The sequence below is a fragment of the Cetorhinus maximus genome, chromosome 4 (genome assembly GCF_964194155.1).
Source record: "Cetorhinus maximus chromosome 4, sCetMax3.hap1.1, whole genome shotgun sequence".
Classification (NCBI taxonomy): domain Eukaryota; kingdom Metazoa; phylum Chordata; class Chondrichthyes; order Lamniformes; family Cetorhinidae; genus Cetorhinus; species Cetorhinus maximus.
Window position 1 is genome coordinate 79,935,301 of NC_135882.1, and position 19,250 is coordinate 79,954,550.

General features: G+C 41.5%; 1 protein-coding gene across 5 annotated transcripts in view; it reads left to right on the plus strand.

The window, feature by feature from the left end:
- arfgef1 (ADP-ribosylation factor guanine nucleotide-exchange factor 1 (brefeldin A-inhibited)) overlaps positions 1–19,250 on the plus strand; it is a 301,506-nt gene that overhangs the window by 227,186 nt on the left and 55,070 nt on the right. For all 5 annotated transcript variants that reach the window (XM_078540375.1, XM_078540378.1, XM_078540377.1 and 2 more), the window contains 3 exons: positions 4,894–5,029; positions 6,278–6,416; positions 8,786–8,858. In XM_078540375.1, the coding sequence (XP_078396501.1) occupies positions 4,894–5,029; positions 6,278–6,416; positions 8,786–8,858 (348 nt within the window). The remainder of the gene's footprint in view (positions 1–4,893; positions 5,030–6,277; positions 6,417–8,785; positions 8,859–19,250) is intronic.

Genomic DNA, 19,250 nt, shown 5'->3' on the forward strand with positions numbered 1-19,250 from the left:
GAGAGAGTTAATGGATCCATTGTTCATACAAAATTCTTTAGACTCTAGAAAGGTTCCTGTAGACTACAAAGTAGCAAATGTATCCTCACCATTTAAGAAGGGAGGAAGAGGGAGAATGGAGGACTACAGACCTGTTAGTTTGACGTCAGCGGTAGGGAAAATGTTCGAATCTATTATTAAAGATGTGATAACTGGACATTTAGAAAGGAATTGTAAAGTTAGACCGAGTCAGTATGGATTTATGAAAGGGAAATCATGTTTGACAAATTTGGAATTTTTCGAGGATGTTACTTGTAGCATAGATAAAGGATTTTCAGAAGGCTTTTGATAAGGTCCCACACAAGAGATTATTAAATAAAATTAGAGTGCATGGGATTGGGGGAAGCATACTAGTATGGATTGAGAATTGGTTAACTGACAGCAGAGAGTAGGAATAAATGGATCATTCTCAGGATGGCAGGCTATTACTAGTGGGGTGCCGCAATGACCTGTGCTAGGTTGACAACTGTTCACAATCTTTATAAATGATTTGGTTTTGGGGACCCAAATTGTAATATTTCCAAATTTGCTGATGACATCAAACTGGGTGGGAACTTCAGTTGTGAAGAGGATGCATGGAGGCTTCAAGAGGAGTTGGACAGGCTAAGTGAATGGGCTAGAACATGGCAGATGGAATATAATGTGAATAAGTGTGAAGTTATTCACCTTGGTTAAAAAAAAAACAAGAAGGCAGAGTATTTCTTGAATGGTGAGAGGTTGAAAAGTGCGGGTGTCCAAAGAGGCCTGGATGTCCTAATTCATGTGTCACTAAAAGCTAGAATGCAGGTGCAGCAAGCAATTAGGAAGGCAAGTGGCATGTTGGCCTTCATCGCGAGGTAATTTGAGTGCAGGAGCAAGGATGACTTACTGCAGTTATATAGAGCCTTGGTGAGACCTCACCTTGAGTGTTGTGCATAGTTTCAGTCTCCTTATCTAAGGAAAGAGATACTTGCCATAAAAGAAGTGCAACACAGGTTCACCAGATTAATCCCTGGGATGGTGGGATTGTCTTATAAAGAGAGATTGAGGTGACTGGGTTTGTATTCCCTAGAGTTTCAAAGAATGAGAGATGACCTCGTTTAAACTTACAAAATTCTTACAGGGTGTGATAGGTTGGATGTAGATAAGATGTTCCCCCGGCAGGTGAGTCTAAAACCAGGGGACATAACCTCAAGATTATCTCAAGGGGTAGGCCATTTAAGACTGAGAAGAGGAGGAACTTCTTCACCCAGTGGGTGGTGAATATTTGGAATTCTCTGTTCCAGAGGGCTGTGGCAGCTGAATCATTGAGCATGTTCAAGGCAGAAATAGATAGATTTCTGGAAACCAATGACATCAAGGAATATGGAGATAGTGCGGTAAAGTGGCATTGAGGTAGATGGTCAGCCATGATCAAGTTGAATGGCGGAGCAGGCTTGACAGACCGAATGGCCTACTCCTGTTCCTATGTTCCAATGTTGGTACAGCCCAGGACGTCAGTGCAAAAGACAAGATTTGAGCATTTGCAAAGACATTCAGCTATTCAGCAAATGGGTAATCCATGTTGGTCTGCTTCTGAGGCCCCCACCATTACAAAAGCCAGTATTCAGCCAATTTGATTTAGCATCAACAACTTATACAGTGTCTTTAACATAATGGGCCGTAACCTCCGATTAGCGTAGGAAAGTGCTGGCCCGCAGAAATTAGAAGAAATAGATATCTACTTAGCTGGTCTTGAAAATAATGTTGACACTTACATTCACCGGAGCTGCTTGGGGCCTGCATCAAAAGGCTCTTTGCAGGCCACAGTGAAGTCTGGATCCAGCGTATTCAAGGAGGCCACGCCCCTTTTTTTACAGCACTAGCTGCCGTAAAGCAGGTAAGTTTAAAGGGCCAGGGAAATTGACAGGCCAAGTAAATGTCTAAGCTAAGTAGATAGGGTTAAGAGGGGTGGTGGTCTGGGGGCGGGGGTTCCGGGGGTGTGGGGGCCATCAAAGAGGTAAGTTTTAAGGAGCATTCCAGGAGGAAAGCGAGGTAGGTGGAGAGATGTAGGGAGGGAACTCCAGAGCTTGGGAACTAGGCAACTGAAGGTGCAGCAACCAATGGTGGAGCAAATATGATTGGGAATGCACAAGAGGCCAAAGTTATAGGAGCACAGGTATCTTGGAATGTTGTGGGATTGGAAGAGATTGCAGAGATAGGGAGGGGCAAGACCATGGAGGGAATTGAAAACAAGGATGAGAATTTTAATATCAAAACTTTGCTTGACCAGGAGCCGCTGGAGGTCAACGAGTGCAGGGGTGATGAAGGAGCAGGACTTGCTGCGAGTTAAGATACGGGCCACAGAGCTTTGGATGCCCTCAAGTTTGTGGAGGCTAGAATGTGGGAGACCAAACAGGAATAGTCAAACCTAAAGGTGCTGAAGGCATGGATACATGTTTCAGCAGCAGATGAACTGAGACAGTGGTGAAGCCAAGCAATGGTGTGGAGGTGGAAATAGGCGTTCGGCATGAATATGATGTTGGAAGCTCATCTAGGGGTCAAATGTGACACCAAGATTGTGAACAATCAATATCAGATTGTTGCCAGGGAGAAGGATGGACTCAGTGGTTAGGGAATGGAGTTTGGATTGGCGAATGAAAACCATGTCTTCAGTCTTCCCAATGTTTAATTGGAAGAAATTTCTGCTCATTCAATACTGGATGTCAGATAAGCAGTACGATAATTTAGCAAAAGTGGAGGAGTTGAGAGAATTGGTGCTGAGGGCAGAGCTGGATGACATCAGTGTACATATGAGAACCAACACCATGCCTTCGGATGAAGTTGCCAAGCAACAGCATGTAGATAAGAAATAGGATGGGACAAAGGATTTATCCTTGGAGGACATCAGAGGTAATGGTGCGGGATATCATGATGCCAAGAAATGATTGAATGCACTGGTTACAACAGAGGCCATGGGCCCTGGCAGCATCCTAACTGTAGTGCTGAAGACTTGTGCTACAGAACTAACCAGACCTCTAGCCTACGTTTCCAGTATAGCTACAACACTACCCAACAAAGTTGAAATTGCGCAGGTATGCGTTGTCCACAAAAAGCAAGACATGTCCAATTCAGCCAGTTACCACCCAATGGTCCACGCTCAGTCATCAGCAAAGTAATGTTGACTCTGCTCACCGATCTTCATTTTGGGTTCCTCCAGGAACACCCAGTTTCAGATCTCATTCGAGCCTTGATCTAAATGTGGACAAAAGAGCTGAATTCCAGAGACGAGGTGAGAGTGGCTGCCCTTAGCACCAAGGCAGCAGTTGACTGAGTATGACATTGAGGAGCCCTGGTAAAATTGAAATCATTGTGAATAGGGGGAAACTTCACCACATAAAGGAAGTTGGTTTTGGTTGTGGCAAGCTAGTCTCTTAACCCCAGTACATCAATGGCATTCTCTGCATCATAAGGTCAAAAGTGGGGATGTTTGCAGATGATTGCACAGTGTCCAGTCCATTTACAGCTCCTAAGATAAATGATACAGTCTGTGCCCACATGCAGCAAAACTTGAACAACATTCAGACTCAGGCTGACAAGTGACAGACCATACCCAACCAGCCCATGCTTGCAAAACTCAAAACAGTGTCCAATATTAGATGTGATTCTGCAATTGGACAACATTTGCTAAATAATCCTCAGTGTGCTAAGAATTACGCTGACAACCAATTTAAGATTGTCAGTCGGGCTCGCAGTGTGGCACATTTGTGTGTACTAAAAGCTACATATATTAATACACAGGGCCCTGTTCTTTGCAGACAGAAAGAACATGTGCACACATTTTGCCTGTTTCAACTAAACAAAATAAGTGACAGCCATTCGCTGCTTCATTCCTCAGGGCAGTGCCTTGACCAATCTGGGTCAAGCTGCCTGCTTTAAATTTCAAACAATGCATGACAGTTAACTGTCAGTCACCATTAACTGGTGCATTCTCCATGGCAATGCCTCTCTGCTAATTGGAGTCCACTTGTTAACCAATCAGCACTCTCTTCACATACAGTATAAATTGTTGTTTTCCCCTTATATTGGTATTCTTGCAAAGAGTCCTGATGAATGCAAGACGAAAAGCTTAGACGTATCTTTTTTCAGCAATAACAGTATTTTAATACTACGTATTAGAAGGTACTCGAGCAGATGTGTTTAATTAATGAAGTTGGTGAACCCAACATCACAAAAGCAATTCAAGTGTCTTAAAGTAACTTAGCATCCACTGTCCTCTACTTATAACATGTCGACATTATATTCAATTGCTATAATCAGCAAAGGCCGTTGTGTTAGTTTATGGTTAGATTCCTTGTGTAGCTGGCAAGTTAACACTTAGCAATAACAAGTTTGCAGGATGTGTTTAAACTCTATTTAGTTCTGATTATTGCTGGTAAACTTGTAGCATTAACAATCATTGTTTGATCTTATACAACCTCATTCTTCTAAATTGGCATAGTGGAGGTCACGCCTTCCTCTGAGATGTTTCTGTTTTCCTCAGGGACAACAGGAAACTAAATTTCCAGTCTTTGCTGTAGTATTTCTTTTTTCTCCAAGGTCTGGTCACCCCAAACCTTACTTCGTTCTTACAGACATAACTCTTACACACAAAATGATACACTTACACTTATGATGATAGGATTCCCTGTACATCATTTGTTAATCCAAACATTTGAAAATATCAGACACTGGATTTACGTGATATACAATAAAACTAATGTTCAAATTTACAATGGTGATTTTATAGAGGTAACCATTAATAGGCAGGTTATGCAATATGAATAGTAAGGTACAATAGGTGTGGGGTCAATTAAGAGTTTGGGATATTAACATAATAACATTTTTATTTTTCAGAAAGCTGAGTGGATGACCACCACTTGCAACCATGCACTTTATGCTATCTGTGATGTATTCACTCAGTACTTTGAAGTACTCAATGATGTCCTTCTGGATGATATATTTGCACAATTATATTGGTGTGTGCAGCAAGGTAAGATTGACAGAGAAAAGTATTAACAAACAGTACAGTTTTTGCTATCTCCCCTACTAAGAGAAAGTACCTTTTTGTAATACAAAATATATGGAAAATTAAGATTTTGAGTTTTCATTTCAGGAGTTGTACATTACCTATAATGTAATGGATTATTGAAGTTATAAATTGAAAATTTGTCTATTTGGAATGATAAGTGTGTCTGAACATCTGTACTAAAAGAATGACCAGACATGCTGGGCTGTTAAATTACCTAAATGGTTTAAGACCAATAACTGTGAAGTGTGAAGCAATAAGTTCTGAAGGTGTACCACAAGCTGTCCCTCACACTTTAAATTCCAGGAGAAAACTCTATATTTGCTAACAGACTTGCATGTTACATGCTTTCATCAGCAACTTTTTTTTCTGTTGGGTAAGTTGGGCAGCAGTACTTCCATGGGATCAACAATCACCGAAGTACTTTTTAAACCTGACTCCCCATCAGACTTAAGTTATACACCATAAGGTGTGAAGTCCAAGCAATGAGAGTTGCTCTGCTGGAGATGATTTTGTCTGCACAGGAATCAGATTGACCTAATCTCCAAGGTATAATGTACATTTTTTATAGACGCAGACCCATTTCTACTTTCAATTAAAATTAAAATAGCTGTATAATTGCAGACTTAAAAGGCTATCAACCTAAGATAAGTTGACTTGAGAAGAGTATGTCACTTAAAACCAAAGCAGTTGTTCTTCCTAGTGATGGGGTGAAGAAGTTATTCAAATTTCACTTTATTCTGGCTGATCAAAGATGAACATTAATGCAGTTTGTGAAAAATTTTGGGGATAGACCATCTAGACTGGAGAGATGCTCATCACTAAATTTGAAAGATGTACTCTGTATTTCCTGATTTAATCCAAATTATGCAAACTGAGTAGTACATAGATGATAGACTGGAGGAATGGCTGCTTGTGGTCTGAAAAAGAAATGTTATGTTGAAGCCTTAATTTACACAGCAGCTGCACTATCAGCTTGGAATGTTATCACTTGCACCTAGTTACAGAAGTGTAAATTCAGAGTCAGTACCTGAACTTGCTGTGAAACAAAACAAAATTAAACTTCCTATAGGAGAGTTGTTATGCTTTGCTCTAGGGATAGTCAAAATGCTTTATACCTATGCCATAGCTGTAGTATGAGTGCAACCATACATAAATTGTTGAAAAAAATCTTTCTTTAATCATTCTATTAATAAGTCTCATTTTTCTCAGATAATGAACAACTAGCTCGGTCTGGCACTAATTGTCTGGAGAATGTTGTCATTCTCAATGGGGAAAAGTTTTTGCCAGAAACATGGGACAAAACTTGCAACTGTATGTTGGACATCTTCAAGACCACAATTCCTCACGCGTAAGAGACCTCTTTAATGGGGAAAAAACTTTTACTTTTCCTTACAATGCATCCTGTGTCATGTGGTTTATGTTAATCCTGTAGGAAATGTATTATTAAATTTTAAAGTACGTTGTATCACTGCTTAAAGGTTATCTAACAAAATAAAGTTCCAGTAATATGTTAGTAATAGAAAATATGCTGTGCAGTCTCGAATGGCTAAAACATTAAATGTTTGATTTTACAGATTTTATTCTTTCTCACTGGTTTACATCCCTTCCCCCTTCTGAACGAATCAATATCTTGGCTGAGTATTGTCCAGGGGGCATCAGTGTCCATTAGCCAGTTAGCAGATATTCATTCTTGAAGTCAGCAGTCAGTGTTAGCAGCTTATTCAATCTTGTTTGCATCTCAATCAAGCCCATTGTTGTACTCGCCCAGCATTGCAATCAGTACACTTCAGTAATGACTGCTGGATAGAAATCATAAGCCAGTTTTCCTGTTCCTAACCCAGAGGTTTTGAGGTTAATTATAGTTCCACTACCCCCAACTAGCTAAGATCAGATCACTCTGCCTGTAGATTGAATCTGGTACTTTCTTGGTTTATTTAGTTCAGCTACTCATTGGATATAAGATTTATCCTTTAATGTATAAATTTGGTATGCAACCCAGTTATGGTGATAGACTCAAATCATAGAGGTGAGTTTATGAAGTGGGCCAATATAAGAAAAAGATTTTGCTTTCTGAAATTTTGCAGAATACTGCAGCTCATTGCATTTGATAACTACTGCTTGCAAAATGGTAAATTGAGCTTTTTGGTTTGTTAGAAATAGGCTATGAAGTCTTATGCAGTTGGTATTTGACCTTCACCAAATTTGAAAGGTTTACAATGTATTTCCTGATTTAATCCAAATTATGCAAACTATGTAGTACAAAGTTGATTAATTCTAGGTGCTGCAAAACATTAGAGTAGAAATGGGGCACAGGTTTATTTTTCCTTTCTCTGAGCTTGTAATCTGAGTGACACTGCAGCTAGAAAGCACTCGTTGCTGCACAAGCTGAAGGCAAATCAAAAAGATAACTTCCATCTAGGTTATTCTGTTGTGCCTCTTAACTGCCAACTATGGACATTATTGTTGTCGTGGGAGATAGTTGTCCTCCCTCAGATAGAGAATGGGTGTAGTTAGGGAGAAAATAAGTTGGATAGAGTAGAGCGTACATGCATGAGGTTAGTATACTTCAAATAAAGTTTTTAAAACCTATTTGCAGGACTTCATTTTGTGGTGATTCCCCCTTACTAGTCTGGAAATATTAAAGCTAATGTCCATTCTGTCACTTTGGCTGATTGGCTGGCTAACTTAGCACACCCAATGTTGAGACTTCGGATCTTCTTTATTTATGTGGCTCAATGTCATACCAGCTGGTGCATTTACTCACTGAACTGTCAGGAGAGCTCCTAATATTGCATTTTATCTCAAATAGGACATCTCTTTGTTGATCAAAGTTACTATTCTAAAATAATGCATTATATGCAATATATATCACAGAATTGTTGTTTTCACAGAATTCTTACAGTGCAAGAGGCCATTGGGCCCATTGTGTCTGCACCGGCTCTCTGAGCATTTTAACTTAGTGCCAATCTCCTGCCTTTTCCCCAGAGCCTGGCAGAGCCAAACAGAACCAATCAGAATCAATGGTTTCCCCGTAACATTGTTTCTGTTTAAATAATCATCCAATGCCCTCTTGAATGCCTCAGTCGAATCTGCCTCCAGCACACTTCCGGGCAGTGCATTCCAAACCCTAACTACTCGCTGTGTGAAAAAGTTTTTTCTCACCTCGCATTTGCTTCTTTTGCAAAACACTTTAAAATTGTGCCCTCTGGTTTTCACTCCATTTACAAGCGGGACCAGTTTCTCCCTATCTACTGTATCCAGACCACTCATGATTTTGAAAACTTCTATCAATGAAATTTTAGTGGTAGTCTTATCTCCAGTTTGATCATATGATTCATTGATTTTGATAGACATGTTAAATAACAGCAGATCAAATTTGCATTTCACTTTGCTGAAGGATTTGCAGGAATTGTAACATTTCTATGGGCAACAATAGTAATGAATTTTGCTGCACTATAACCTTACAAATGTTATTGCATTGTGATTTAATTGTGAAAATTGATATATTTCATCGCTCAGATTTGCATTTTTGTCTAAGTTCTGAATTCTAGATTTAAATGATGTAATTCTAATTTGAATTGCTAAAATGCCAGTTTATATTGCAGGATATTTTGTGTGAGGACTGCATTAACAGAATCTTTTAGTTTTGATAGCATTGTTTAAAATCAATTTTTCAGTTGCAACAGAATTAATTTTGCTATAATTTGTGCATTTTAGATTGTTATCATGGCGACCCTCACATTCTGAAAGTGACTCCTCATTACAAGCTGATGCTGGAGAAAAACAGTTGGTATGCATTGCATTATTTCCCCAATTAGCATATTGACTTGAGATTCCAAAAAGAATGTTACTGTCAACCAGTTTTTAAAATATTAATGTGGCCTTCAACTCCATACTTGAATTCTGGCGGTTATTTTGTGTTAAAGTCAATTTAAAATGCTTTTTATTAATATATATGTATTAGATTAATACAGTTCTGTCTCCTCAAGAACTGTCCCACTCTCCTTAAAATCGGCCAGCATCGCCCCTCTCAAAAAAAATAAACCTTAGCTTTTCCATCCTTGCAAACTATCATCCCATCGCCAACCTTCCTTTTTTCTCCAATGTCCCTGAACGTGCTGTTACCTCCCAAATCCATGCCCATCTTTCCCAGAACTCTGTTTGAACCCCTCCAACCTGATTCCTACCAAGTAGTGAAACAGTTCTTATCAAAACCACAAATGCCATCAATTATTACTCTGATAATGGGAAACTATCCTTCCTTGTCCTTCTCAACTTGTTTACAACCAGTAGATAACATCATTCTACTCTTGAGCTTCGTCGTCATCCAGTTGGGTAGAACAGCATTCACCTAGTTCCATTCTTGACTGTCCAGTCATAGCCAGTAAATCACCTGCAATGTCTTCTCTTCCTACTTCTGCTAACACTGTTACCTCTGGTGTCCCTCATGGATCTATCCTTTCCCCCCTCATATTTCTCATCTACATGCTGTTTTCAGTGCCATCATCCAAAAACACATAGCCCCAAGTTTGGACATCTATGCTGACGACACCAAGCTCTACCTCACCATCATTTTTCTCAACCTCTGTGCTACCTCTAGATTGTCAGACTGCTTATATGATATCCAGTACTAGATGAACCGAAATTTTCTTCAACTGAAACATTTGCCTTCAGTCCCTGCCACAAGCTCTATTCCCTAGCCAGCAATTCCATTGCTCTCCACAGCAACTGCCTGAGGCTGAGCCAGACTTTTACTTATTCATTCATAGGATGTGGACTTCGCTGGCTGGGCCAACATTTATTGCCCATCCCTAGTTGCCCTTGAGAAGGTGGTGGTGAGCTGCCTTCTTGAACTGCTTGTGGTGTAGGTACACCCACAGCGCTGTTAGGAAAGGAGTTCCAGGATTTTGACCCAGTGACAGTGAAGGAACGGCAATCTATTTCCAAGTCAGGATGGTGAGTGACTTGGAGGGTAACTTCCAGGCGATGGTGTTCCCATCTGCCTGCTGCCCTTGTCCTTCTAGGTGGTAGTGGTCGTAGGTTTGCAAGGTGCTGTCTAAGGAGCCTTGGTGAATTCCTGCAGTGCATCTTGTAGGTGGTACACACTGCTGCTACTGTGCGTCGGTGGTAGAAGGAGTGAATGTTTGTGGCTGTGCCAACCAAGCGGGCTGCTTTGTCCAGGACGGCGTCCAGCTTCTTCAGTGTTATAGGAGCTGCAGTCATCCAGGCAAGTGTGGAGTATTCCATCACACTCCTGACTTGTGCCTTGTAGATGGTGGACAGGCTTTGGGGAGTCAGGAGATGAGTTACTCGTTGCACGATTCCTAGCCTCTGACCTGCTCTTGTAGCCACAGTATTTATATGGATAGTCCAGTTCAGTTTCTGGTCAATGGTAACCCCCAGGATGTTGATAGTGGGGGATTCTGTGTTGGTAATGCCATTGAACATCAAGGGGTGATGGTTGGATTCTCTCTTGTTGGAGATGGTCATTGCCTGAACTTGTGTGGTGCGAATGTTACTTGCCACTTGTCAGCCCAAGCCTGGATATTGTCCAGGTCTTGCTGCATTTGGACATGAACTTCTTCAGTATCTGAGGAGTCATGAGTGGCGCTGAACCTTGTGGAATCATCAGCAAACATCCCCACTTCAGACCTTATGATGGAAGGAAGATCATTGATGAAGCAGCTGAAGATGGTTGGGCCTAGGACACTACCCTGAGGAACTCCTGCAGTGATGTCCTGGAGCTGAGATGACTGACCTCCAACAACCACAACCATTTTCCTTTGTTATAGGTCTGACTCCAACCCGCGGAGAGTTTTCCCCTTGATTCCCACTGACTCCAGTTTTGCCAGGGCTCCTTGATGCCACACTCGGTCAAATGCTGCCTTGATTTCAAGGGCAGTCACTCTCACCTCACCTCAGGAGTTCAGCTCTTTTGTCCATGTTTGAACCAAGGCTGTAATGAGGTCAGGATTTGAGTGGCCCTGGCGGAACCCAACTGGATATCAGTGAGCAGGTTATTGCTAAGCAAGTGCCGCTTGATAGCATTGTTGAGGACCCCTTCCATTACTTTACTGATGATGGAGAGTAGACTGATTGGGTGGTAATTGGCCGGGTTGGATTTGTCCTGCTTTTTGTGTAGAGGGGACATACCTGGGCAATTTTCCACATAACCGGGTAGATACCAGTGTTGTAGCTGTACTGAAACAGCTTGGCTAGGGGCGCGGCAAGTTCTGGAGCACAAGTCTTCAATACTATTGCCAGAATGTTGTCAGGACCCATAGCCTTTGCAGTATCCAGTGCCTTCAGCCGTTTCTTGATATCACATGGAGTGAATCGAATTGGCTGAAGGCTGGCATCTGTGATGCTGGGAACCTCCGGAAGAGGCTGAGATGGATCATCCACTCGGCACTTCTGGCTGAAGATTGTTGCGAATGCTTTAGCCTTACCTTTTGCATTCGCAACAATCATCCAAAAACACACAGTCCCAAGTTTGGACATCTATGCTGAGAACACCAAGCTCTGCCTCACCATCAGTTTTCTCAGCCACTGTGTTACCTCTAGATTGTCAGACTGCTTATCTGATATCCAGTACTATATGAACAGAAATTTTCTCCTTCAGCCCGTGCCACAAGTTCTATTCCCTAGCCACCAATTCCATTGCTCTCTGCAGCATCTGTCTGAGGCTGAGCCAGACTTTTTATTTATTTATTCATTCACTGTTCACTGGTGTCACATTTGTCCCTGAGATGCAATTCTGACCCCATATCTGTGCCATCACACAGACTGCCAACATTCAACTCCATGACATAGTTGATTCCGCCCTGCCTCAGCTCATCTGCTGCTGAAATCTTCATCCATGTCTTTGGTATGTCTAGACTTAATTATTCCAACAGGCTTCTGACTGACCTTCCATCTTCAACCCTCTAAACTATAGGCCATCCAATGCTCTGATGCCCATGTCCTAACTTGCAGCAAACCCTGTTCACCGATCACTCCTTTGCTCACTGACCTACATTGCCTCCTGGTTAAACAAAGCCTCAATTTTAAAAGCAAAATACTGCAGATGCTGGAAATCTTAAGCCGAAACAAAAAATGCTGGAAAAACTCCACAGGTCTGGCAGCGTCTGTGGAGAGGGAAACAGAGTTAACATTTCAAGTCCAAGTCCATGACTCTTCTTCAGCACTGTTCCAAACAAGAGTCACATTTGGAACAGTTCCAAAGAAGAGTTATATTGCACTTGGACTGTTAATTCTCTTTCTGTCTCCACAGATGCTGCCAAACCTGCTGAGCTTTTCCAGAATTTTCTGTTTTTGCCTCAATTTTAAAGCCCTTGTTTTGAAATCCCTCAAGGTCCTCACTCACCATATCTTTATAACCTCCGGCCCTACAACCCTCCGAAATACGTACGCTCCTCAAATTCGGGTCTGTTGGGCATCCCCAACTTTAATTTTTCCACCATTGATGCACATGCCTTCAGCGTCCAAGACACTAAGCTCTGGAGTCCCCTAACTACACCTCTCCACCTTTTTACCTATCTTTACTTAAACACTGCTTAGAATCTACCTTTTTGACCAAGCTTTTTGACTATTTGATTTTTGATTACTTGCCCTTGCCAAGATTTTGCAGTGGTAATGGCAGCAAATCTGTTGCCGTCATTACTGCTCTGAAACTAGCAGCTTCTGGAGCCTGCCCATGTACTGTTAAGCACAGAAATCTAGAAGTTGTTGTCAGTGGTTTAGCTCTTCATGAGAGGGTGTGTTGTTAAGATCTCCCCCACTATGCAATTGATTAGAAATTATTGAACTGATGAAAATATCCATTCTTTCACTTGTGGTTTCACTGTAAAAGCCCTTGAAAAAGTTACAGTTTGTTGAATAATGTGTAACTGTTTTTAAAACATGCTAAGTTCATAATTGCTGTTAAAAAGCCTCACTCACCCTGAAAGAGTAACTTTATTTTTTGAAAGCCAGATTTTTCCAATATAAGATACTCTACATCTTTAAAATAATTTTAAAATGTTTGCCATTTTAGCTTCACTCCTTAGTCCCATGTGTATGTCCCAAGGCATAGTAGGTAATTACACAAAATAAGAGCACATATTGTTGGGGATGAGATATTATGGATCAAGGATTGGCTAACTAACAGGAAACAGAGGGACAGGATAAATGGGTCATTTTCAGTTTGGCAAACTGTCGTTAGTTGAGTGCCATAGTGATCAGTGCTGGGGCCTTAACTATTTATGATGTATATCAATGACTTGGATGAAGGGATTGACTGAATTGTAGTCAAATTTGATGATGATACAAAGGTAGGCAGAAAAGCAAGTTGTGTGAAGGGTACAAAGAGTGCAAAGGAATGCAGCTAGGTTAAGTGAGTGAGCAAAAATTTGGCAGATGGAATATAATGTGGGAAAATGTGAGATTGTCCACTTTGGCAGGAAGAATGGAAAAGTAGAATATTATTTAAATGGAGAGAGACTGTAGAATGCTGTAGTACAGAGGGATCTGGGTGCCCTTGTACATAAAACACAAAAAGTTAGCATGCAGGTACAGCAAGTAATTTGAGAGCAAATTGAATGTTGGCATTTATTGCAAGGGGGAAGGAGTATAAAAGTAAGGAAGTCCTGCAACAACTGTTGAGACTGCAACTAGAGCAATACTGTACTGTTTTGGCCTCCTTACTTAAGGAGGCATATATTTGTATTGGAAGCAATTCAGAGAAGGTTCAGTGTGCTGATTCCTGGGATGAAAGAGTTGTCTTATGAGGGAATGTTGAGCAGGCTGGGCCTGTACTCATTGGAGTTTAGAAGAATGAGAGGTGTTCTTATTGAAACATCTTAGATTCTGAGGGGGCTTGATAGGGTAGATACTTAGAGGACCTTGCCTCTCATGGGGGAGTCTAGAACTTGGGGTCATAGTCTCAGAGTAAGCAATCTCCTATTTAAGACTGAAATGTCGAGGAATTTCTTCACTGAGGGTGGTTAGTTTTTGGAATTCTCTTCCCAGAGACCAGTGGAGGCTGAGTCATTGAATATGTTCAAGTCGGAGTTACAGATTTTTGATAGGGGAGTCCAGGGAGTCCAGCAGAAAAGTGGGATGAAGACTGCAGTCGAATGGTGGAGCAGACTTGATGGGCCAAACGGTCTACTCCTGCTTCTATTTCTTATGATCTTGCCTCACAATCGTTCATTTATTTCACTATTTGTAAAAGTTAAAAAGATAAAAGTTGAAGGGCTTCAGTGGTTTTTACTTCCCGGTTTGTTGGACAGCTTGAGATCCCCTTGACTTGATGCCAGATTCCAGCTGATACCAGGAAAGGGTTGTAGACAGCTTTCTTTCAGGTCAATGGCAATTACTGTTACTTCACTGCTGACAGAAAAATCTAGCCCAATATCATCTTAGGTGGCTTACTGTCAAATTTTTGATTGATAATGCCTCTGTGAAGCACCTTGGAATGTTTTACTGCATTAAAGCTGCAATATAAATACAAGTGTGTTTTAAAAATGAGCTATTCAAACTTCTTTTTTTACTCATGTTTATGATAATGGAAGAGAATCTTTTCTATTCTTTCACGGGATGTGGGAGTCACTGACTAGATCACCATTTATTGCCTTCCTCTAACTTCCCTTGAGAGGTGGTGGTGAGCCACCACCTTGAACCGCTGCAGTCCATGTGATGTTAGAAAGAGTGTTCTAGGGCTTTGACCCAGTGACAGTGAAGGAGCGGTGATATAGTTCCAAGTCAGGACGGTGAATGGCTTGGAGGGAAACTTGGAGTTGGTGGTGTTCCCATCTATCTGCTACCCTTGTCCTTCCAGATGGTAGTGGCCATGGGTTTGGAAGGTGCTGCCTAAGGGGCCTTGGTGGAAAAATGTATGCAGAGAAACACCTTTGACCACAAATCCATCAGGCAGTGGTCAGCACATAATGTCCTAGAGGCCCTGTGGGTAAAGGAGATGGTGGATCCTGTCGGATGGTTCCCCGAGCAGACTGTCAAAGTCATTTGGCAGAATGCCTCATCGCCAGAACTTTCCAACAAGCACCAGGAGGTAGCTTGGCCGGTGGTGAGAATGGTCCTCCCTGTCAGATCCTTCCTACATGCCAGGAGTCTCTCCCCCTTCTGCACGGTGCCCTCGAGGTGACTGTGGTGGGGAAGAGACTGTTGTTCACCTCCTTGTGGAATGTGCCTTTGCAAAGAAGGTTTGAGAGATATGCAGTGGTTTTTGTCAAGGTTCATCCCGAGCAGTTTTGTGACTCAAGATTCTGTGCTCTTTGGGCTGTTCCCAGGGATGCACACCGAGACAAACATCAACTGCAGCTGGAGGATCATCAACTCGGTGAAAGACACTCTTTGGTCTGCCCGAAACATGTCGGTCTTCCAGTGCAAAGGATTGTCCCCGAACGAGTGTTGCAGACTGGCATATTTCAAGAACTAGGTGCTGAGGGATGCACTAAAGCTTGGGGCAGCCGCTGCAAAGGCAAATGGGGAAAGGTCGCTGTCTAAGATCTTTCAGCCATAGTGCACCAAGGAGCGGGGAATTGTATAGACACCTTGGGCTGTTTGACTCACAAGGAATGTATGCTGTGAATACTAAATGTATCATAATTGTATTGAAGCATCTCAGAGGGCAACATGATCTATGTCGATAACTTGAATAACATTGCACTGTTGAAATGTCTGTAATGTTCATAGATCATGAGGTGCTTCAATACAATCAATGTGGAAAAGTTGAATATGATTGCACTTTTTGTGGTGGCCATTTTGAAATGTTTTGTAATGTTCTTTCAGATATTTTATGAATAAAGTACATTTTTCCAAAAAAAGGGAACTTGGAGGTGGTGGTGTCCCCATGCATCTGCTGCCCTTGTCCTTCTAGGTGGTAGATGTCATGGGCTTGAAAGGTGACGTCAAAGGAGCCTTGATGAGTTGCTGCAGTGCATCTTGTAGCTGGTACATACTGCTACCAGTGTGTGTCGGTGGTGAAGGGAGTGAATGTTGAAGGTGGTGGATGGGGTACCGATCAAGCGGGCTGCTTTGTTTTGAATGAGCTTCTTGAGTGTTGTTGGAGCTGCACTCATGTAGACAATTGGGGAGGATTCCATCACACTCCTGACTTAGACGGTGGACAGGCTTTGAAGAGTCAAGAGGTGAGTTACTCGCAACAGAATTCCCAGCCTCTGGCCTGCTCTTGTATCTACAACATTTATATGGATGGACCAGTTCAGTTTCTGGTCAAGGGTAATCCCAAAGAAGTTGACAGTGGGAGATTCAGCGATGGTAATGCCATTGAATGTCAAGGGAAGATGGTCTCTTGTCAGAGATGGTCATTGCCTGGCACTAGCATGGTGGGAATGTAACTTACCACTTAGCAGCCCAAGCCTGAATGTCTTGTCGCATATGGACATGGACTACTTCAGGACCTGAGTTGCCAGGAATGACTGAGTTACAGTATAGTAATTCATTCATGCTGTTCAAATGATGGAATCAGTTATTCATCTTTAAATTAAAGAGTATTAGCTGTTGACAGTACAGGACATTTGACCCTGCAAATCCTCGACATTGCCAAATGGCAATTAATTTGCTACTGAGCTTATTGCCCCTTGTCGGTAATCTCATCTTTAACCTTCTATATGCTCTCTACCCTCATTGATTCCGTGTAAGGGCATGTTACAGGAGACCAGAGGCCCCTTCACCCTTAACCGATTTCTCCTCTCCTTCCACTTCTCTGTTTCCCCTGAAAAAGGCTTATTTTCTTTCAAAAAGCATTTTTTTAAAAATAAAAATAAATTAGAATGAGAAAGGAAACTGGTGTGCCTTTGTTAGACATTCAAACCTCTACAAGGGCATGCAGTGCAATTATCGTTAACCTTTTGTAGCTGTTAAAGACAGACATAATTAGTTAACATCAAAATTCAACTTTTTTAAAGAAAAAAATCAAATAACATTAAATGAAGACATTGCCTCTGACCCGTATGTTTTTTTTCTCTCTTTTTCACATCCTTTTCTCTGACCTTTCTCCTCTGCCTTATCTCAGCTTAATATGCTTTAAAATTGAGAACAGAAAAAAAAACTTCAGATGCGTAATCAGAGAGCACTGTTGTTTCTTTAGAACCATAGAAAAGTTACGGTGCAGAAAGAGGCTATTCAGCCCATCGTGCCTGTACTGGCCAAAAAGAGAAAAAAGAAAGTAGCTGCTTATTTTAATCCCACTTTCTAGCAGTTGGTCTGTAGCCACGCAGGTTACAGCAATTCAGATGCAGATCCAGGTACCTTATAAATGAGCTGAGCGTTTCAGCCTCAACCACAAACTTAGGCAGTGAATTTCAGATGCCCACCATCCTCTGGGTAAAAAAGATTTTCCTTATGTCCCCTCTAATCCTTCTACCAATCACCTTAAACCTATGAGCCCTGGTAATTGACCCTTCAGCTTGGGGAAACAAGCCTTTCCTGTCTACCCTATCTAGGCCCCTCATAATTTTGTACACCTCAATTAGGTCACCCATTAGCCTCCTCTGTTTTAAGGAAAACAACCTTACTCTATCCAATCTCTCCTCATAGCTGCAAATTTCAACTCCTGACAGCATTTTTGTAAATCCCCTCTGCACTGTCTCCAGAGCAATTATGTCCTTCCTGTAATGTGGTGACATTATTATAGTTCCATTATTCCCTGCTTTTGTATTCAATACCTTGCCCAATAAAGGAAAGCATTCCATATGCTTTCTTGACCACCTTGTCCATCTGTCCTGCCACCTTCAAGGACCTGTAGATATGCTCTCCAAGGTCTCACTTCCTCAACCCCTCTCAATAACTTCCCGTTTATTGAGTATTCTCTTGTTTTATTTGCCCTCCCACATTTTCCAGATTGAATTCCATTTGCCACTTCTCTGCCCACTCAACCAAACCATTGAAATCATTCTAGAGTCAACTGCTATCCTCTTCACTATAACTGGATGACCAATTTTTGTGTCATCTACAAATTTCCCAATCGTGCCACCCACATTTAAATCTAAATCATTAATAGATACACCAAACAGCAAGGGCCCCAACACTGAGCCCTGTGAAACACCACTGGAAACCATTTTCCAAAAGCATCCATTGACCATTACCCTTTGTTTCCTGTCATTGAGACAATTTTGGATCCAACCTTCCACATCCCCCTGTATTCCATGAGATCTCACTTTGCTGACCAGTCTGCCATGTGGGACCTTGTCAAATGCCTTACTGAAATCCATGTAGACAACATCCACTGTGCTGCACTCATCAATCTTCCTTGTTACTTTCTCAAAAATTTCTATTAAATTAGTAAGACATGATCTTCCTCTAACAAAACCATGCTGACTATCCCTGATCAACCCGTGCCTTTCTAAGTGATGGTTTATCCTGTCTTAGAATTGTTTCCAATAATTTGAAGTCAGATTGACTGACCTATAATTTTCTGGCCTATCCATCGAGTCCTTTTAAAATAATGGTTCCTCAAATAAATAATACATTTGCAGACCTCCAATCCTCTAGGACCTTGCCTGTATCTAGTGACAATTGGAACATGATCCCAGATCATCCACTATTTCCTCCCTGGCATCCTTCAACAGCCTGGGATACAATCCATCTGGCCCTGGTGATTTATCCACCTTCAAGGATGCCAATCTCTCCAGAACTTCCTCCCTCACTAAGCTTATTGTATCTAATATTTCATACTCCTCCTCTTTAACTAGAATGTCTGCATCATCCCTCTCCTTAGTGAAAACAGAGACAAAGTACTCATTGAGAACCCTACCCACATCTTCTGCATAAACCCACAAGTTACCATGTACATCTCTGATAGGCCCTAAGTTTCCTTAGTCATTCTCTTGCTCTTAATGCACTGGTAAAACATCTTAGGATTTTCTTTGATTTTACCTGTCAATATTTTTTCATATCCTCTCTTTGCTTTCCTAATTTCCATTTTTACTTCACCTCTGTACTTTCTATACTCCTCTAGGCTTTCTACAGTATTACGTCTTTTGTGACTGTCATAAGTTTTCTTTTTCTCTTTTATCTTGTCCTATATGCTTCTGGATAACCAGGGAGTTCTAGATTTGGCCGTACCACCCTTTTTCTTTGTGGGGACATGTCTACGCTGTGCCTGTAGAATCTCACCTTTGAATGCTTCCTACTAAGTTGACACAGTTTTTCCTTCTAA